This window comes from Leucoraja erinacea, chromosome 28, assembly GCF_028641065.1.
Source record: "Leucoraja erinacea ecotype New England chromosome 28, Leri_hhj_1, whole genome shotgun sequence".
NCBI classification, from domain to species: Eukaryota; Metazoa; Chordata; class Chondrichthyes; order Rajiformes; family Rajidae; genus Leucoraja; species Leucoraja erinaceus.
In genome coordinates this window covers 25,545,317-25,567,664 of record NC_073404.1, presented here as the reverse complement: position 1 = coordinate 25,567,664, position 22,348 = coordinate 25,545,317, and the positions used below count along the sequence as shown (strand labels likewise).

General features: G+C 44.8%; 1 protein-coding gene and 1 long non-coding RNA gene across 2 annotated transcripts in view; both read right to left on the bottom strand.

The window, feature by feature from the left end:
- Positions 1 to 1,280: 1,280 nt before the first annotated feature.
- LOC129710803 (uncharacterized) lies at positions 1,281 to 7,443 on the bottom strand. Its single transcript, XR_008725733.1, has 2 exons — positions 3,761 to 7,443; positions 1,281 to 3,114 (listed from the first exon to the last, which is right to left on the bottom strand). It is a non-coding gene; the product is annotated as an uncharacterized LOC129710803 (long non-coding RNA).
- Positions 7,444 to 18,055: 10,612 nt separating this feature from the next.
- LOC129710802 (cytosolic arginine sensor for mTORC1 subunit 2) overlaps positions 18,056 to 22,348 on the bottom strand; it is a 107,328-nt gene continuing 103,035 nt past the window's right edge. Inside the window, exon 9 of the mRNA XM_055658052.1 lies at positions 18,056 to 21,168. Coding sequence (XP_055514027.1) covers positions 21,103 to 21,168 — 66 coding nt within the window. The 3' untranslated portion in view covers positions 18,056 to 21,102. The remainder of the gene's footprint in view (positions 21,169 to 22,348) is intronic.

The following is a 22,348-nucleotide window of genomic DNA, read 5'->3' as shown; positions in this document are numbered from 1 at the left end:
ACTCTACCGTTGCTCCACCGTGCCGCCCTTGCAAACCTTATCACTGTGGGATCTTCGTGTTTACCGATAGCAGATGACAAGTTTAAGATTATAGTGAGTGCAAATACTGCCAGGCCGCATTTAAGCCTCCAGCCCAGTCGTGAAGTGCAGGCGTGAAAATGGTGACAATAGGTCACACTATTACATTACCTTTGTTTCCACAACCTTCCCTTCAAAAAAAGAACAAGTAAAGTACATTAAGATTGTTAAGGGCTTGGACACGCTAGAGGCAGGAAATATGTTCCCGATGTTGGGGAAGATCAGAACCAGGGGCCACAGAATAAGAATAAGGATAAGCCATTTAGAACGGAGACGAGGAAACAATTTTTCTCACAGAGAGTGGTGAGTCTGTGGAATTCGCTGCCTCAGAGGGACGGTGGAGGCAGGTTCTCTGGATGCTTTCAAGAGAGAGCTAGATAGGGCTCTTAAAAATAGCAGAGTCAGGGGATATGGTGAGAAGGCAGGAACGGGGTACTGATTGGGGATGATCAGCCATGACCACATTGAATGGCGGTGCTGGCTCAAAGGGCCGAATGGCCTACTCCTGCACCTATTGTCTATTGTCAACGATCATTCTCAGAACTAAGCGAGATTCTGTGCACAAGAATCAGCGAGATCATTTTAACCAATTGGAATTCTTTGCCACAGAAGGCTGTGGAGGCCAAGTCAACAGATATTTTTAAGGCAGAGATAGATTCTTGATTAGGGGGTTGGGGGTTGTGGGCAGGAGAATGGGTTTAGGAGGGTGAGTTAAATCAGCCATGACTAAATGGCAGAGTAGCCTTGATGGGCCGAATGGCCTAATTCTGTTCCTATCACTTATGACTGTAATATTTTGGGACTCCTATATGCTGCCATGATTACTGTGTCATTAGATGATCATCCAGAACTCGATTTAGGAAATATATAAAAGTTCAATTTAGAATAAATCTACGCAATTCATCGTATATTAGGCAGATGTAATTTTGAGTGTCAATGCTTAATAAAATGGCACACAATTTTTTTTTTTTTTTAAATTCTTTGTTTGGGGAATTTTACTAATTACCAAGCAGCACTGTACTGAAATAGCGCACCACTTAAAACAGAGAACTGTTAAGAAGATGCACATAGGAAGCGTTAATCCCATTAGAAGTGTACATGTTCTTCACAGTGTGATTACTAATTCAATATTTTGGAGCTGGAGCTGATCACTTAAAATCACTTTCACAGTCCAAGAAAACGGATGAGGTGAAATGCGAAGCTTTTTCTCCTGATATTTGCCCTCCGTGAACTCTGGAAGGGTGGGGTTTTTTTTTTTTGCGTGCTACCAATTATGTACCCTGGGATGTGGTGAACACTGAGCCAGTTATTTCTGAAGGCTGGCTCCCCTTTAGAAGGCTGTGGAGGTGCCAATTTTAGAACTCCCCACAGTTTAAAAAAATAAAAATAAACACCTTTGATTTTTAACATATGCTTCGATGCTAAGTGATACAAAAGGCACTTAAAATGAATAGCAAGTGAACACAAAAGGACTGAAATGAAAACCAGTGTTGTACACTATTAGAATATCACATTTCCAAGTTGAGGGGAGCGTTTTAAAACATTTTCTTTAAATGAACACATCATTTCCATCGCTATAACCATCTCTTTTAGTGATATAATTATTAAAATCACAGTATCAGCAAAAAGTTGGCGAGGGGATGTAGGAAGAAAGCATCAAATCAATTCCAAAGCAAGTATGGTTTTATTTATCCAGGTACAAGTGTTTGATTCCAAGATGGCGTCCAACCCAAGATGGCGTCCAACCCAAGATGGCGACTATTTGCATGCTAGCCACAGACGCAGATCTACAATCCCATATTACAATCGCTCCACACTCTTAAATCTCTACTCCCACGGCAACATTTCTTACTTTTATCGTACTTTGCTGGCTTTACCTTGCACTAAACGTTACTCCCTCAACATGTATCCACACACTGTAAAAGGCTCGATTCTAATCGCGGATTGTCTTTCCGCTGACCGGTTGGCACGCAGCAAAAGCTTTTTCACTGCCCCTCGGTACACGTGACAATAAACCAAACCGACATTTTTCCTTCTCGGTAGTTATTATCCGTAATTGTCGCAGGCTTTGCAACTCAATAAGCGTTCAAGAAAACTACACCCGCGGCTGATGCACAAAATGCTGCTCAAAGATATTCTTTAACGCTGTGTTTAACGCTCCAACATTTGCTGGAGGTTTTTTTGCTTGCATCAAAAGTCACCAATATTCTGATATCCTTCCCCTGCATTCCCAGCCCAAGGGTGTGTATATATAGTACACCAGAACAAATTGTGACTGCTTTCTTAATCGGCACCAAGTTAAAGTCGGTTTCTTTTGCGCAAGTTTCATTCTGTACGATACCCTGGGCATCACACCTCTGGGGATAAGACCTAGTTCGGACACAAAGTTTAAAAAAAAAAAAAAAAAAAAAAAAAAATCCTTTTCGATTTTCTTTAATGCTGTGTTTCCCACCAACATCAGTCCACACTGTTAAAAGTTAGCAGCACCCTTTATGATCGGAATAGTTATGGGGGAAAAAGTCATGCACTGCAAAACATAACCTGACATCATGACAACTCTCCTTCACATTCAAAGTGTGCTACTCCTGTAGAGTATTAAACGCCTGTGTAGACCATTGGGACCAAGTGGCCCAGTTGGATTGCATCCAAGTGACTAGCTTCATATTCATTTGGTTAGTGCTTTAACTCGCTATAATTAATATTTGTGGGTTTAAAGATGGCTCTGGCTCTTATTATTAATGTTCACTCCAGCGGTATTGAGAGGACTGACTAACACCTTATACATTTTGGTCAAGGGATTAATGGATTGCAGTAGGAGCAGTCTACGGAGGGGTGGGGAGAAGAGACAATTTGCTAAAGAATTAGCAAGTAAGAAACCCAAATAACCTCAGTTTCATTCAGTCGGAAGCTTTTCACGACTTTCACAGCTTGTACACACTCAGATGAGATTGGTTATTTCTGAAATAATTAAATAAATTGGGGAAGTAACATGGATAGGTTTACCAGATAACAGTAGTTTAGTTTAAAGTTATGGGCCTGTCCCACTTGGGCGTTATTTGCGTGTCATTTACGCAACATCATTTACGCGTCATGGCACCTGCGTGACGCGCAAATGACGCCCAAGTGGGACAGGCCCTTTAAACACAAAAAGCTGGTGTCGGGACAGGCAGCGCCTCTGGAGAGAAGGAATGGGTGACGTTTCGGGTCGAGACCCATCTTCATACTAGTTAGGGAAAAGGGAAACAAGAGATATAGACGCTTATTTAGTTTAGATTAGATACAGTGCGGAAACAGGCCCTTCGGCCCATCGAGTCCGCACCGACCCCCGATCCCCGTACACCAGCACTATCCTACACACTCGGGACAATTATGTTTCCAAGTTTATTTTAACAATAGGCCTTGTGCTAGATATACATTCTCTGGTTACTTATGTTGGTCAAATTCCAAAGGACTCCCCCCCCCCCCCCCCCCCCTCCCCTCCCCCCCCCCTTGCAGAAATGGGCACAATAGAAAAACTAATGGCGATAAATCAGCTTGAAGGCCATTCCTTGTCAAACAGCCACCAGTTCACTTACATTTTCCTCGATTAGCCCAGAGTCAATGGCTACTAGTCAGAGCACGACTGATCAATAGTACCGAGTGCTGAGCATAGCAGAAGCTCAATAGATATTGCAGTGACTACCTGTCCTTGTAACGGGGTAAGCAGCCCTACTGTTCCCTGCTGTGTCCCATTAAATGCCTAGATCTATATGTGGTCAAAGCAGTCACTATTTGTACAATACTGTGCAAACAACAGACAACCTACTCATGACACGATCTCTGTAAACACGCACACACACACATGAACATCTCTCTTTAAGATGTTTTGTTTTGAATACTGATCAAGTGGGTTCCCCACTGCTCATGTTACAGCACCACAGTAAGATTAAAGCATTTTACTGTTCAAACATTCAAAAATCTTATTAAATTTATATATATATTGCTGCAAGTTAGCACATAACTGCAAAGATTGTTCTGTACAATTGTTGCTCCTAACACATTGTATATTTAAGTTTCTAATAATCACAGAACAACCTCACTAAAAATGAACGGAAATTAACTACGCTTAACTTGCAAAGTCTTAAAGAAAAATCATAAAAGTGGGACACAATCGGAACACTACCTAATTCCAGTTTATGCTGGTGTACTTGGATCCTTTCAAATAACTCACAACATTTCAAATAAATTCCCAGTTTCTGCCAAGAAGAAAAACTGAAAAGAGAAAAAAAAAATTAAAACTTTTATCAAAAATCACTTGATTGCTGCAGAAGGCAATTGGAGCAAGATCGGCAAATTCCAAGGCGATAAGTCACACTAGCATGTCCCCTTGTTACTGAAACTGCCCTCAACCACTCTCCCCTCCCTCCCCAAAAACAGTCCTTCACCAAGAAACACTCAAGCATAGTTATAGGTTCGAATCAAAAAAAGTTGCCATTCCGAAATCTATCGAGAAATGGACATTTAAAAAGTACATTCCTTCCACACTTGGAATCCCGTGTTCTTGAAATGCTGCAACACTGCTGCGTAAAAATATCAAGTTACCTTAACTACTTATGGAGAAGGAAAAAGGTCCAGGGCAAATGGAAACAGATGAGAAATGTTTGATAGCTGCAAACAGGATTCCAGAAACAAGAGAAAAAAAAAAGTCCTCTTTTCAATTTGCGGTGAAAAGGGAAAAATTGCAGGAGTGTCATTTTAGTTTAGTTTCGAGACACTGCGTGGTCCTTCGGCCCACCGAGTCCGCACCGACCAGCGATCCCCGCACACTTATACTATCTGACACACACTAAGGCCAATTTAAATTATACCAAGTCAATTAGCCTACAAACCTGTACGTCTTTGGAGTGTGGGAGGAAACCAGAGCACCTGGGTAAAACCCACGCAGATCACGGGGAGAACGTACAATCTCCATACAGACAAGCACCCGTAGTCAGGATCGAACCCGGGTCTCTGGTGCTGTGAGGCAGTAACTCTACTGCTGCACCACCGTGCTGTCCTTTATATGTTTTGAGAACAAAATAAATCAAAAATATGAGTGTAATTGTTTGCATGGATAGTTCCTGACAGGGAGTCCTGCTATTGAAAGTACACACCAAATAATTTAGAATTTAGGTGTACACTTCATTTATACAGAGAGATGAAAACTCATGTTCAGTACCCTTGAGAATGCTGAAGTGCACTCCAATGGGTTGAAGCTTCCAACCTAATATAGGGCATCCGCACATCATTGCAATAGGGGCTAGATTAGTTCAGCAATCTGGATAGGGTGGATGTGGAGAGGATGGGTGCGGAGAGGATGTTTCTACTAGTGGGAGAGTCGCGGACCAGAGGTCACAGCCTCAGAAATAAAGGACGTACCTTTAGAAAGGAGATGAGGAGGAATTTCTTTAGTCAGAGGATGGCAAATCTGTGGAATTCATTGCCACAGACGGCTGTGGAGGCCGAATCGATGGATATTTTTTTCAAAGGCTTGAATTTTTGAATAGCACGGGTGTCAGGGGTTACGGGAAGAAGGCAGGAGAATGGGGTTGTGAGGGAAAGATAGATCAGCCGTGATTGGTTGGCTTGATGGGCCGAATGGCCTCATTCTGCTAATTCACTTATGATCATAAGACGGAACTGAGCTTAATTTAGAAATTCAGACCACATAATAATTGAACGATGCTAATAACTGAAATCTGAAGAGGTTGGGTCCTTCGGAGTAATTCTACTCCTTTAACTTAAGAACTTATGAAGTCATAGCCAGGACTGTGTGCCTTAATATGCAACAGTAAAATACTTGAGGGACTGGAAACTTGGCAGGAAAACAGTGCTGGAACTATTTCTGTGGAAAGGTCACTGGCCCTCCGTTCACTCCAGGCCGCGTTGTCTGATTTACTAAGCGTTTCCCGCGCTTTCTGTGGAGGTGGCGATGAATGTGCAGATGGGGCGAACCCGTTCCGAGACCAGGGTACAAATTGTCGATCATGGCCCCGCAATAACAGCTGTAATCAGCGGCTGTAAATCCAACTGCGATCGACTGGGTTATTGCGACGTGACACGACTGCTTATCACAGTGACCAGCCCGGCAAGGGCACAAGAGTGAAATCGGGCTTTCCCCAACCATGCCAAACGGAACAAATCAATAGCCACTTTTACACGGCGTCCAATTTTATTTTCCTTTTGAACTCACACTGGAGAAGTTCAAGCAAAGTGTGAAACTGTCAGCTTATGATCCATTGATATTCCTCTTCACTGGGGGGGGGAGAAGAGAGACTAATTTCACCCTCACACTTCAAAAGGAACCAAAGAACGACGGACACAAGAGACTGCAGGGGCTGAAATCTTGAGTTTTAAAAAAAAAACATTTGGAGGAGTTTTAGTTTTATGTGTAGGAAGGAACTGCAGACGCTGATTTCTACCGAAGATAGACACAAAAAGCTAGAGTAACTCCGTGGGACAGGCAGCATCTCTGGAGAGAAGGAGTGAGTGACGTTTCGGGTCGAGACGGTTTTAGTTTTAGTTTAGAGATACAGCGCGGAAACAGGCCCTTCAGCCCACCGAGTCCGCACTGACCAGCGATCCCCACACATTAACTCTATCCTGCACACACCAGGGACAATTTACACAAACACCAGGCCAGTTAAACTACAAACCTGTACGTATTTGGAGCGTGGGAGGAAACCGAAGATCTCGGAGAAAACCCACGGGTTCGCAGGGAGAACGTACAAACTCTGTACAGACAGCACCCGTAGTCGGGATCGAACCCGGGTCTCTGGGGCTGAAAGCAGGGTAAGGCAGCAACTCTACCGCTGCATCACCGTGCCGCACTGCCCGAGTTCAGGTAGCGTCCATGGAGTGAAAGAGACAGATGACGTTTTAATCTGAAGAAGGGTCCCAGCTCAAAACGATGTCTGTCTCATACCCTCCAGATGCTGCCTGATCTGCAGAGTTCCTCCAGCAGTTTGTATTTAACCATAAATAATTAAAAGGCTGGGGGTGAAGGAATCAGATTTTTATTCAAAAGGGGCAATGCATGGCTAACATTCACTGATGACTAAGAACATTGTGAAAATGCAAGGGTAATTTCTTTGTTGCACCTTCTCTCTTCAGTTAGCCTTCACTTGCCATCGCCACTGCCACAGAAGGCCCTGGAGGCCAAGTCAATGGATATTTTTCAAGGCAGACATAGATTTTTGATTAGTACGGGTGTCAGGTTATGGGGAGAAGGCAGGAGAACGGGATTGAGAGGGGAGAGATAGATCAACCATGATCAAATGGTAGAGTAGACTTGGTGGAACGAATAGCCTAAATGCCCCTGTCCCACTTAGGAAACCTGAACGGAAACCTCTGGAGACTTTGCGCCCCGCCCAAGGTTTCCGTGCGGTTCCCGGCGGTTGCAGGTAGGGAGACTGACGAAAACCTCCGGGAACCGCACGGACGCAGAGGTTTCTGTTCAGGTTTCCTAAGTGGGACAGGGGCATAAGGGTGTAAGGCCAAAGATTTTATCCAGGTGCTTCAGTTGCCATTAAACCAGACGATGGCATGAATGTTCAGACTGTGTACACCTTGACACAAAATAAACTAGGAACAGGAATAAGGTTGAAACACATGAGATGGTTCGAGATGGCACCTACCTGCAGCGACATTTTTCCAGCCAGCCAGCTGCACTACTTCCCAACCTCTTGTTTCCTGAAGTTGCCTTGTCACGTTTTCCCTGGTTGCAATAGTCATTGGAATCAGCTGGAAATCATTTCAATTAAGTAGACTGGCTGGGGGAACAGAATTAAATCAGAAGTGATCTGACCTGAACTAGTTCTGATTCAAAACATATGCTCCAGTCAATCTGCAACAGTGACTGCTCAAGTGCTGTTTGAAACAGGCCAGAGGAAAAACTGCTAGAGTAAAATGCGAGATCAAAAAAACGACTGCTTTTAGCTTAGTTTAGTTTAGAGATCCAGCGTGGAAACAGGCACTTTGGCCCAGCGAGTCTGCGCCGAGCAGCAACCACCCCGTTCACTAGCACTATCCTACACACTAGGGGTCATTTACAATCTTTATCGAAGCCAACTAACATACAAACCTGTACGGCTTTTCGAGTGTAGGAGGAATCCGGAGCACCCGGAGAAAAGGTGGTGAGGAGGAACTTCTTTAGTCAGAGGCTAGTTAATCTGTGGAACTCACCACCACAGAGGGCTGTGAAGGCCAAGTCCATTGGATATTTTGAAGGCAGAGATAGGCAAATTCTTGATTAGAACGGGCGTCGAGGGTTATGGGGAGAAGGCAGGAAAATGGGATTAGGAGGCAGAGATCAGCCATGATTGAATGGCGGAGTAGACTCGATGGGCCGAATGGCCCAATTCTACTCCTATAACTTGTGCAACCCCCACGTGGTCACAGGGAGAACGTCCGAACTCTGTGCAGACAGCACCCGTAGGCAGGTTCTAACCCGGGTCTCTGGCGCTGCAAGGCAGCAACTCTACCGCTGTACCACCGTGTTGCCCCAAATATCTGGGAATCTGTACTAATCTGGAAGATTATTTTTGTGTTGGCACTCTTAAAGCTCATTAATTTTCTTTGAGAAGTTAATGGCTAATACCACACATTATTGCTTGCTGCTTGGTCAAACTGCACGCATAAAATTCCCGTAGACTGCCAAAGAACTAACATAATCAGCTTGTCTTTTGAGTCGCATCCTTATGTAATTCCCAAATGTAAATCCCTTTTCACTTGGTTCCTGCAACATCGACGGGGTAATCCATCTGCGATCTGCTGGGGGTTGTCAGAGAACAACCAGTCTGTGATTTCACAAAGCTTCATGTAGGTTGGCAAGTTTTGAGTTCCATACTGTCCCATCAATGCTGTGTGTTAGCATGAAATTCCTCACTGTTTTCCTTGAGGGAAGCATTGTCCTGTTCAATAAACACATTAAATGGGACACTGAGGGTTTTCAAGCTTCATGTCTTCTGCCAGTATCCTGGTTAAGCAGGTGAGGCAGCATGAACCCATTCATTACCTGAGCAAGCGATCAATGCTGTGTGGGAAGGAACTGCAGATGCCGGTTTAAATCAAAGACAGACACAAAATGCTGGAGTAACTCAATGAGACAGGCAGCATCTCAATGTGGTTGGTTCCAAAGAAGTTGTCTTTGTCCTTAAAATGCTTGGATATAGAAACATCATTCCATTAATCCCAGTGTAGTTTGTGCAAGAGAGTGAGGGCTTTCAAGCTTATGGTCTTATAGTGTGGGGTTTGAGAGGGAAATATAGATCAGCCATGATGATCGAATGGGGGAGCACACGCGATGGGCAGAATAGCCTAATTCAGTTGCTATGTCTTACTGTCTGAACTTATCAGGGATGACTTACCTGTTAATTCAGTGGCTCTAGCTCCATTATTTGACACCGAGAATTTGGAAGCTCTGCCCATAATTTCATTTTCATTAAAACGATCAAGCTCATGATCAAAATGCCCACAGTTCCCTGACGTTAGAGGCAAGTGAGCCACGTGCATCAATCGCTCCGTTACTTGTTTCCTGGAGTGTAATCCCACACTAACACTGAACGCTCTGTCATTTATTCGTATTCACCTTGTTTGCATGGTGAAAAAAATCGGCAGAAAATATCAGCTAGTCATTAAATAGCTCCCGTACATCACGAGCTTTAATATGAAGACACTGTGTTGTTAAATGATTCAGCCACATGTGCTTTATTCCGCAAGGCGATAAAACATCTCGCAAGCTTTCCGTTTCAGGGCAACAGCTGTCTGTTACAATCAATCAAAATGAATTTTAAAATTATTAAGTGCTTGTCATCTTGTCGATACTGAGACAGAGGTACTGTAATGTACCCCTATTTTCTGTAGTGTTGGATCATTGTCACAAAGTGTAACTACACTGGGATTAGTGGAATGACAATGAATGATGCTTCTATTTTAAGGATGCATTTTAAGGAAGTGGACAACGTCTTTGGAACTAACAGCATTGATTGCTTGCCCGGGTAATGGGTTAATGCTGCCTCAGCTGTTTCACTATAATACTGACATTCATAGACTGAATAATAGAACCATCATCTTTATTGGAGAAACAGGGAACTGCAGATGTTGGTTTACACAAGAGGGTCACGGCAACACCGTGGCGCAGCGGTAGAGTTGCTGCCTTAAGGGCCAGTCCCACTGTACGAGGTAATTCAAGAGCTCTCCCGAGTTTTAAAAAAAATCAAACTCGTGGTAAGCACGTAGAATGTACGTAGCGGGTACGTCAGAGCTCGGGGACGTCTCTTAGCGGCTCGTAACGCTAACGCCAGGTACTCGGGAAACGCAGTAAGCTCGTGAAGATTTTGCAACATGTTGAAAAATGTCCACGAGAGCCCCTACGAGCGGCCATTACCGTAATTCTCCGAGTTCGAATCAGGGGAAACTAGGGAGAACTCTTGAATTACCTCGTACAGTGGGACAGGCCCTTCACAACCCCGGACACCTGGGTTTGATCTAGCATACAAGTGCTGTCTGCACGGAGTTTGCACGTTCTCCTGTGACCCCATGGGTTTAAGCTTGCTCCCATATCGCAAAGACGTGCAGGTTTGTAGGTGAACTGCCTTCTGTTAATTGTCCTGAGAGTGTAGGGTTATGTTAGTGGCCGGGTGATCGCCGGTCGGCATGGGCTCGATGGGCCAAAGGGCCCGTCTCCCTGTTGTATCTCTAAACCAAACTAAACACAAAGTGCTGGAATAACTGAGCGGGTCAGGCAGCAGCATCTCTGGAGAACATGGATAGGTGACGAATCAGGTCAGGACCCTTCTTCAGGCTGATTCTAGGTGGGGGGTGGGGGGGGGGTGTAAAGTTGGATGAGAGGAGAAAGGACAACGCACGTCAGGTAACAGGTGGACACAGAAGACAGGCAGGTAGTTGGAACAAAGGTTAGAGATTAGAACGTTGGAGCCAACCCAGCCACATGTCCTGTAGCCAATGTCCACTTCTGCTATCTTCCCCAATCAAAGGCTTATAATAAATTTATCTAATATGGTGAAGAGGGAAAAAATGTAATGGGAATCTGAGGGGTAACTTCTTCACAAGCAAGCAAGGGTGGTGGGTGTAAGGAACGAGCTGCCAGAGGAGGTACTCGAGTTGAGGCAGGGACTATCCCAATGTTTAAGAAGCAGTTAGACAGGTAGATGGATAGGCCAGGTTTGGCGGGATATGGATCAAATGCTGGCAGGTGGGACTAGTGTAGCTGGGACATGTTGGCCGGTGTGGGCAGGTCGGGCCGAAGGGCCTGTTTCCACACTGTAGTTGCTAAAGTTGCACTTTGCCACCAATTGGCTCCTTCAAGCCTCGTTATCGCAGTTTACTAAGCAGTAACTTGCTTTACAGCGCCAGAGATCCCGGTTCAACCCTGACTACGGGTGCCTGTCTGCATGCAGTTTCCACGTTTGTATGTTCTCCCCGTGACCTGCGTGGGTTTTCGCCGGGATCTCTGGTTTCCTCTCACTCTCCAAAGGTTTGTAGGTTAATTGGCTTTGGTAAAATTGTAAATTATCCCTAGTGTGTGTAGGATAGTGCGCGGTTAGTGTGCGGGGATCGCTGATCAGCGCGGCCTCGGTAGGCCAAAGGGCCTGTTCCCACGCTGTGTCTCTAAACTAAACTAAACTAAACTAAACTAAACTAAACTAAACTAAAGTACATGGATGAAGATTAAACATAATGTACATGAGCGGGTGATTGCCTACCACTAAATTATCTCAACAATCATAAACACTTGTTCTATCCCTCGGAATGATTATTCGCCATTTCCAGTATTAGTCCCATCGCCACAATCCTCCTTCAAGAAGGTTACACACAAACAATTTCATGGAAGAGCAGGCTTGTTAAAACATGTAATGTTCTTCAACGGAGCAAAGCAAGCAGATGTTTAATCAAAACTAAATTAGATCGCATTGTTAGCATCTTAAATTAAAAAGTAGCACATTATTCTAATCCATTTGGTGTAAAGGGAGGAAGCTAATGAGATGTCACTGATGTCGCCCTGTCTGAACAATGCAATCTGATTAGATATTGAGCACCAAACGTTTTTTAAATCCTACTTTAAAGTCTCACTGGTCTTTATTATCAAACATTGCTTATTTATAGCAAAGAACGCAAGTTTGAAGAATAATTTTGATGGAGAATACTATTGTAGTAAAGGTTAACTGGAAGGATTGTTGTACAATTTAGTTTAGTTTGGTTTAGAGATACAGCGTGGAGACAGGCCCTTCAGCCCACCAAGTCCATGCTGACCAGCGATCCCCGTACACTAGCACTATCCTACACAATAGGGACTATTTACAATCTTTACAATCAAAAGACATTCTCACTACATTCTACTACGCATTCATTGAAAATGTAATAACCTTCTCTTTCACTAGCTGGTTCCACTCCATCACCCTGCAAAACAGAAACCGCCTGTTGAATGTGGTCAAGGTCTGCTCAAAAATCATTGAGCAGCCCGTCCGAACTCTCACTGCCCTATGCGACCAACAGTCTGTAAAGTTAACACGCAGGATTCTTCAGGACCCCTCTCACATCCTGTTTCCTGAGTTTGAGTGGCTCCCCTCAGGACGCAGACTCCGCTGTCCGGGATGCCGGACACAGAGGAGGAAGGCAACCTTCATCCCCAGGGCTGTCCAGCTTTTTAATGCTGATCACTGACTCATGAACATATGAAATGAAATAACCCTTCTATATGCACTTTTTTAATTGAAGCACTTAGGAAGCACTTTAAAACTATTGCTATGTGTTGAATGTTGATGTGTGATTGTGCAGTGTGTCTGTGAAATGCGTGTGCTGGTTGATTGTGCAGTATGCGTGCTGCTTATGTTTGTTGATTGTGTCCCTTTTTAAAAAGCTACTGTAATGCACCTTTTTAAATTGCCCCTCGGGGACGAATAAAGTGCTTTGAATTGAATTGAATTACCAAAGCGAATTAACCTACAAACCTGTGCATCTTTGGAGAGTGAGAGGAAACCGGAGCACCCGGAGAAAACCTACATGGTCACGGGGAGAACGTACAAACTCCATAAGGACAGCACCTAGATATATATATATACTGATATTTTTTTTTTAAATGCAGTATAAAGCTCCATTTTATTCTAACGAGAAGTTCTTGATAACACCGTAGAGTGAACAATATTATCAACTTCTAACCTGGTTTAGAGATACAGCATGGAAACAGCCCCTTCAGCACATCAGGTCCATGCTGGCCATCTATCACCTGTTCATGAGGGAGTTAGATGTGGCCCCTTGTGGCTAAAGGGATCAGGGGGTATGGAGAGATGGAAGGTACAGGATACTGAGTTGGATGATCAGCCATGATCGCATTGAATGGTGGTGCAGGCTCGAAGGGCCGAATGGCCTACTCCTGCACCTATTTTCTATGTTTCACACTAATTCTCTGTCACACTTATTCGTATTCACTCTACACACTACACAATTTACAGAGGTCAATTAACTCAGAAACCCTCCTGTCTTTGGGATGTGGGAGGAAACTGGAGCATCCGGAAGAAACCAACGTGGTCACAGGGAGAACGTGCAAACTCCGCACAGACAGCACCCGAGGACAGGATCGAACCCGGGTACCTGGCGCTGTGAGGCAGCAACTCCACCACATAGTGGCGCAGTAGGTTTCTAGTTGGAGAAGGTTTATTGCAATTTGCTTCCTCCTCTCCAGATGTGGCTGAACTTTGATCATGAACTTGCCCAGAACTTTGATCAGATTTATTTTCTGGAACGATAACATAGTCATATATTTTGTCAAATGTCATAATATTTGGGTCTTCAGATTAATAACTTAGTTATCGTGTGACTGGTCATAAATTAAAATGATTGATTGTGCAAATAGGTAATTATTTTTAACCTTTCTACTCATTGTCATTAATCTTTCAGCAAAACAATGCTACCTTAACATAGTAAGTTAGCCGAACAGAGAATAATTCATACTATATGGTTATTGTTTAACAACCCTGGCTAATATTTTAATATTTTAATAACTGCAAAGGCAATGAAGGTATGATTGGAAATTAACTAGTTAACATTCGCACGAGATCAGACAGGAATTTCTCCTTCAAAAGAATGGATGTCAGCTTAATTTATGTAAGGAGTGGGAAGGAACTCCAGATGCTAGTTTATACCGAAGATAGACACAAAAAGCTGGAATAACTCAGCGGGCCAGGCAGCATCTCTGGAGAGAAGGAATGGGCAACGTTTCAGATCGAGACCATGAAGGGTCTCCTTTTCCCCAGGGATGCTGCCTGACCCACTGAGTTACTCCAGCATTTTGTCTTTAATTTATGGAAGGAACCGACAAAACCAAATGCATATATGTAGAAAGCATCGAACGGTAAGCTGCAACGGGGCAAGATCCTGGGAATGTTATATTGGAGATGTATTATTGAAGCACAGTTTTCTTTGAAAAAATTGTTCACTACTTTCGCAGCAGGTGCATTCAGATCACACGGTTTATGCATGAAAAGGCTTGCTGCCTCTGCAATTGAAACAAACTTGGAGGATTTAAGAAGATTTAAACAATGCTCTTGGATCCAAGCCGTCAAGATAATGTTCCAAATTACACTTGGCACGAATTTGGCGTTAGATGACGTTCAATCCATTTGGAGGTCAAAAATAAAAACATATGGAGGCTTGACCGGTTAAATACCTGGGGCAATGTTGCACTTTGATCCTTCTTGTGTGAAGCAGGTAGCAATACAAAGCTGGTCTTCCACAAATGTGCCATCACTTCAGGATTATGGAAGGCAGCACTGGCGATTGAAGCACTAAATGCAAATCCTCTGGATGGATTAAAGGATTAACATTGTTTGATTCTCCAAGACTCTTTCATGGATCAGTGAATGACTACAAATGATTCTCCAGCAACAGATGGATGTAAGGTAGGCAGGTCTATAAACCTTGCGACTGAATTGGGTTGAAATCTGTTTTCTACATGTTATTACCTATGGGTCAATGCTGGAGTAAGTCAGCGGGTCAGGGAGCATCTCTGGAGAACATGGAGAGGTACCATTTTGGGTCAGGACCCTTCTTTAGCCCTGGTGTTCGTTGTGAAATTGAAAACGATGGTGCTTTATTCCATAGACCATTAAGTGAATGAAAAATCATCGACAACTTGATTCTCACTAAGAGCATCGTAGGTTCCATTCACAGCTTAAGTTTACAAGACGGATGAGCTCCATTGCTGGTCCATGACATGAAGCAATAAGGGTGGCACGATGGCGCAGTTGGCAGAGCTGCTGCCTCACAGCGCTAGAGATCCGGGTTCGATCCTGACTACACGTGCTATCTGTGTGCATCTCCCTGTGACCGCGTGGGTTTTCTCTGGGTGCTCCGGTTTCCTCCGCCGTCCAAAAAGACACGCGGGTTTGTAAGTTAATTGGCTCGCTGTAAATTGCCCCGAGGGTGGATGAGAAAGTGGGGGTGAGATAGTACCAATGTGAATGGTTGGTCGATGGTTGGCGTGGATTTGCTGGGCTGAAGGGCCTGTTTCCATGCTGTATCTCGAAAACTGAAAATTATACTTTTCAATTCTACAGGGGGCCAATTGATGGGGGGGGGGGGGATGTCCCATTAAAAATTTAGTCAAACCTCCATTACCTAAGTTCATAGGAGCAGAATGAGGCCATTCGGCCCATCAAGCTTACTCCGCCATTCAATCATGGCTGATCTATCTCTCCCTCTCAACCCCATTCTCCTGCCTTCTCCCCGTAACTCCTGACACCCGCGCTAATCAAGAACCTGCCTCATTCAATAGCGGATTGGCCCCTGTGGCTAAGAGAAATTGCTGGATGATGGTAGTTCCAAACCGCAATGATAATAGCATAATAATTTTAAGGGGATGAACCTAACAATGGAAATGAAAACAAAGAACAAAAATGATGTAACGTTGACACAAGATATTGTCAGCCAGAGTGCTGGAAGACAACCAGAACACGGATGGGTTGTTTTGTTTGAAAAACAAACAGGGGAGGTCGAAGTCTTACAGAATTCAATCTTTGTCCTCCTTTCAATTGTCCAGTCTGTGCCAAGGTTCATGCTAGCAGGCCTGTGGCTGAGAAACAAGGTGGGTGAAGTTTGCAAGGGAGGAGTTGCAAGTACCAACAATCAGTTGCGACTTCAGTGGATATTTCTAAGGCAGAGGTAGATGAGATTCTTGATCAGTGCGGGTGTCAGAAGTTATGGGGAGGAGAATGGGGTTGTAGGAGGGAGAGATAGATCAGCCATGATTGAATGGCGGAGTGGGCTTGATGGGCCGAATGGCCTCATTCTACTCCTATTCCTTGTGACTTCAACCAGCCAGGCCACAGTGTGAAGCACCATTTGACCGGTGGTCATTTTAAACTGCTAGTGGGCATACTGAAGCCACAATGGGGGTCGTTTTGACATTATTACATTTTAATGCAATTATTTGCGACAGAGCACCTTCACAGTTCGAGAAATAGGAACATTTGATGCCACTCTTCACGTCGGGCAGTTTTTGCTGAAGCTTTAAGCTGGATTGAGTGCATTTCCTACAGATGTGGCTAGCAATCCTGTCTTTATATTGTGTTAGATGCAGAAATCTGCCACAGTCTGCTTTCTGCAGTATCGTAATGAATCAATCACCAGGTCCATGCTAACCTTATTGGCCATTATTCAACAGAGATAGGTTGAATAAGTTAGGTCTTTATTCTCTGGAGCGCAGAAGGTTAAGGGGGGACTTGATAGAGGTCTTTAAAATGATGAGAGGGATAGACAGAGTTGATGTGGACAAGCTTTTCCCTTTGAGAATAGGGAAGATTCAAACAAGAGGACATGACTTCAGAATTAAGGGACAGAAGTTTAAGGGTAATATGAGGGGGAACTTCTTTACTCAGAGAGTGGTAGCGGTGTGGAATGAGCTTCCAGTGGAAGTGGTGGAGGCAGGTTCATTGGTATCATTTAAAAATAAATTGGATAGGCATATGGATGAGAAGGGAATGGAGGGTTATGGTATGAGTGCAGGCAGGTGGGACTAAGGGGAAAAAAAAGTTGTTGTAGGGCCGAGATGGCCTGTTTCCGTGCTGTAATTGTTATATGGTTATATGGTTATTAACACTCATCCCATTTGCACGTGTTAGGACCCTTTCCTTCTATGCCTTAGATGGTCCCAGAATGCTGGAGTAACTCAGCGGGTCAGGCAGCATCTCCGGAGAAAAGGAACAGGTGAAGTTTTGGGTCGAGACCCTTCTTCAGACTCGACCCGAAACGTCACCTATTCCTTCTCTCCAGAGATGCTTCCTGTCCTGCTGAGGTACTCCAGAATCTTGTGTCTATCTTCGGTGTAAATCATCATCTGCAGTTCCTTCCTACACACTCCTTCTGTGCCTCGTCTATGTAAGTGGCCATCCGAGTGGCAAGATGGAGATTGCACCATCTTTAGGAGCGTTCATCTGAAGCTGGCAAGGGGAGGGGAGGCAGGGAACTAATCTCAGATCTAAACACAAATGCTTGAAGAAACCAGTGTCTATTTATGGTTTAGAAAGAGATGACTTAAGAATATTGACCGAGGTTAGGTTTTGGATGAGTGAATTTAAAGTTTCATTTAGAGACATATCGCAGAAACAGGGCCCTTCGGCCCACCGAGTCCGCGCCGACCAGCGATCCCCGCACACTAACTCTCCAACACACACTAGGGACAATTTTACATTTATACCAAGCCAATTAAACCTACAAACCTGTACGTCTTTGGAGTGTGGGGTGAAAGTGACGATCTCGGAGAAAACCCGCGCAGGTCACGGGGAGAATGTACAGACTCCGTGCTGACAGCACCCGTAGTCGGGATCGAACCCGGGATCTCTGGCGCTGTGAGGCAGCAACTCGACACCATTTTGGAGTCGCTTTCAGAATGGGTACCACTGACGCGAATTTGATAGGAACAAGGAGGTTGTGAGTGTTTCCACATTCACACGTTCTCCCATCACCATGGACTACGCAGTGGTTCACCAATTACAGGCAGCAAACAAACTAAAAGTTAGGACGAGCTGAATGCACGCATGCAAAAATGAAAACACAAGAGGTCCGTGAATGTGGCACAGCAAATATAGATATATTAATGACGAGCATGAAATGAAGAGTTCAGAAGTCACTAGCTTGTAAACGTTGCTGCTACCACTGATTCAACAAGCAGCTGGGGTTAAAAAAACACTTAATAAAAAAATCTCCGGTTAGTGTTTCAGCACATTTCCCCAATAGTAAAACACAGCATCTACGATCAAGGATCACACATCACTTCTGTAAACCAGGCCTTGAAATAAATGAAAAATGTAGTTTTTAACAAAAGTAAATTCAATCGAAAGCAGACCAGCTTTGAACTATTTCGTAATTTCATGACACACTTTGGAACCCCCATCTCAGAACTACAATCTTAGCTTTGTTAATGTTCCTTAATGAAGCAGGCTGATGATTAAGCAGGCACTTCAGCACATGTTTACAGGCAGCTTCATGTCTCTTGCCATCGCCTCTTGCGACTGTACATCCGACAGGTAATACTGTGGAGTCTAGAAGAGCAAAAAAATCCTTCCACTACCGACCACTGAAGAATAAAGGAGTGGATTTTACAGTGAATGTCGGAGTACAAAAAAAAAGTGAAGTCCTATTTACTTTCACAAAAATGTGCATAAATGACATCGAAGGAAACGGTGGATGGCGGAGGTTACCTGACCCAGGTAAACGTGGTCTCAAGTTATCATTCAAGGGCTTTCTGGCAACTGTGTGCAAATTAGTGTACAAAATATAAATAGCACTCTACATTCTCCCTGCCCCTGACGGATAGGTGGCACCTGTTCTAAAGTATCAGCACATGTATCCATTGTCATGGAGATAAAGGCGCCAGACTCGGTGCTGCCCTATTAAAAGAATAATCGATAAAATATACCACCAATTGCAGAATTAAAAAGGGCGAATACAGCAATAATGCACACTTCTTTCAACTCCTTCGAAAGTAAATTGGGGTCAGCTTTGAAGAGCAGAGCTATTAAAACAGCGACGACAATCAGTTGTACGTTAATATAAAACCCAAGCCAATGTGATTCCAATTATAATGTTCGGTAGACAAAAACGCTGGAGAAACTCAGTGGGTGAGGCAGCATCTGTGGAGAGAAGGAATAGGCGTGGTTTTGGGTCGAGACACTCCTTCAGACTGATGTCGGGGGGAGGGGAGGAGGCGGGAAAAAGACGAGGCAGAGACCCTAAACGTCGCCTATTCCTCCCCATAGATGCTGCCTCACCCGCTGAGTTTCTCCAGCATTTTTGTCTACCTTCGATTTTTTTTCAGAATCTGCAGTTCTTCCTTAACCAAATCTAATGTTAGTTCTCGCCACTTCTAAAGACGTGACCAGCAATAAAAGTGGAATGCTGTATATATATATCTACATTTTTTTAATATTCCCTTCAACCAATTTGTCTTTTCCCCCCTTTTTCAGAACTCTGCAATGGGTGGTGCATAATTAATTCTGTTGCCCCCTCATGAACTGTAACTTCAGACGAGAAACATTGTACATTTATCTTGATGCTACATCAGTATTGGCTTGAACTATGTTAATCCAGAGGTGTGGCATCCGTAACGCAGCGGGATTACATTTAAAATATCGGGTTAGACTGCAATTCCTAATTGGGAACCTGATGATTGGGTCGGAATCTTATGCCCCACACGTTAACATCAAGGATAAGATCCCTTCCTAAGATCCCAGCAGTCCGATCTCCAAGTTTAGGAATGCCTGGCCAAAGTTTGATCAAAACGTCATTGAAAGATAAGAAGAATTTTCCGCTCGACTTGCTTGTCCAGGTTTGTCGATAATAATGGGCATAATATGAATGGGGAGCAAAACGAGCCTTGGCGGAGCTGGGCGTTCATTGCTCTTGTTCGCGGAAACCCATCTCTCTCGCCTCTAAATTGGGGGGGGGGGGGGGAAACACTCTTCCGGGACATTCTACTGACGTCAGCCTTCCACGGTGACTATCCGTCTGCCGTTCCCCCGACGCTGGGAGGACACAGGTGGCGGTGGGCAGGTGCGGTCGGTGCTTGTGCGGTGGTTGTGCGTGGGATCAGTGCCGGAGGCGACACCTGTCCATTGACCTCCATTGATGGCACTGACCAGACGCGTGGACGGCGCTGGGAGCCAGCGGACCCGCCCACCGTGCACAACCTCCCGCGGGGGGTGACGGGGAACACGCTACCGACCGCCAGGTAGTGAGTGACCCGAGACCCCCCCCCGAGCAAGATTCCAACGCCACCTTTTGCCGTTAACGGCACCGTGCGTGTGATCTTGCTCCAGGACTGGATTACTGCCTTGTCAGCACCACGGACAGATCAGGTGAAGCTCTTTGCCAAAGGTCACTGCAAGATGCAACCTGCCTCTCCCTCCAGGAACCACAAATGAAGCTGATTTTCATTCAGCGGGTAAACAGGCATCAGGAGCCGACAGTTGGAATCTTGTAGTCATCGTTGCGGTCGATAAGTGTTCCCCCCCCCCCCAACCTGGTCGACACTTCAAAGCAGAGTTTTGCTGTAAATTCACTTTGTACTATTACGTACCTGTCCCTAGACTGTCCATACCTGTCCCAGACTTAATTAGCCGCCTCAAAGCCCCCCCTCCCCCCCCCACTGACACAAACTCAACTACGTGACGCATCTTAAAACTATCCCGAGCGATTCACAGAAGGACAGTCAGTCATCGTGGATGCTTCACAGAAGGCAGTGGGATGAGGGAGGTGGCAAATATCAGTAGAAAGTAGTTTGACTTCACCAGCACAACGTGACACGGTCCACAAACAGAACACAAAGGGAACATTCACTTTGGGGACGACTTCAGTAAGCCAACGGTTCGTCGGGGGGAAGGAAACAATCTCTCCGCTATTCAACACACACACCCGACGGATTCTTCTTCAAATCTAGGCCCAGCTTCAAATACCGTGCGAGGAAGGAACAACAGCGTCTCGGCTTTCCGCCTAATGTCTCTTGTTCTGGCTGACCTGGAGAGCGTTAATCACGCTGTTGATATTCTCTTCAGGTACCTGGAAACAAACAGGTAAACCGTGTTCAGTTCTGGGCACCATGTTATAGGAAAGATATTGCCAAGCTTGAAAGGGTTCAGAGAGGATTTACGAGGGTGTTGCAGGCTAGAGGGTGTTAGCTATAGGGAGAGGTTGAGTAGGCTGGGTCTCCATTCCCTGGAGCGCAGGAGGTAGAGGGGTGATTTCTTTTAGGTGTACCAGATCATGAGATGAATACATCAGGTAGATGCACAGAGTCTCTTGCCCAGAGTAGGTGAATGAAGGACCAGAGGACATGGGTTCAAGGTGAAGGGGAAAAGATTTATTAGGAATCTGAGGGGTAACTTTTTCACTCAAAGGGTGATGGGACTGCCAGAGGAGGTAGTTGAGGCTGGGACTACCTAAATGTTTAAGAAACAGTTAGACAGATACATGGATAGGACAAGTTTGGAAGGATATGGACCAAACGCAGGCAGGTGGGACTAGTGCAGCTGGGACATATTGGCCGGTGTGGGCAAGTTGGGCCGAAGGGCCTGTTTCCACACTGTATGACTCTATGACTCTAAAAAGCATTTGAAGGACTGGCATCTTATCTAATCCAACCCAGACCAATTGACCAGAGCCATCCTGCTGTCTCAAGAATAGAAATCTCAGATCCAGATATACCAGGAAGACCCTAAGTGTACAAAATGGCACCCAAGGGAAGTGCTTCAATAGTTTAGTTTAGTTTAGTTTAGTTTAGAGATACAGCGCGGAAACAGCCAACCGAGTCCGCGCCGACCAGCGATCCCCGCACATTAACGCTATCCTACACACACTAGGGACAGTTTATACTTGCACCAAGCCAATTATTCTACAAACCTGTACGTCTTTGGAGTGTGAGAGGAAACCGAAGACCGCGGAGAAAACACACGGCGTCACGGAGAGAGTGTGCAAACTCGGTACAGACAAGTGCCCGCAGTCACGATCAAAGCTGGGTCTCTGGTATTGTAAGGCAGCAGCTCTACCGCTGCGCCACCGTCATGATGAAGACTAAAGAGTCTGCCAGCGCTGGGATCATGAGTTAAACAATCACACTGCTGTATCCTCCCCATTGTTCTAGCTGTTGCACTTGAGTTAGTGTCTATGCGTGGTCTGTCTGATCTGTTTGGTGGCACGCAAAACAAAGTTGTTCACTGTAGCTAGGTACATGTGACAATGG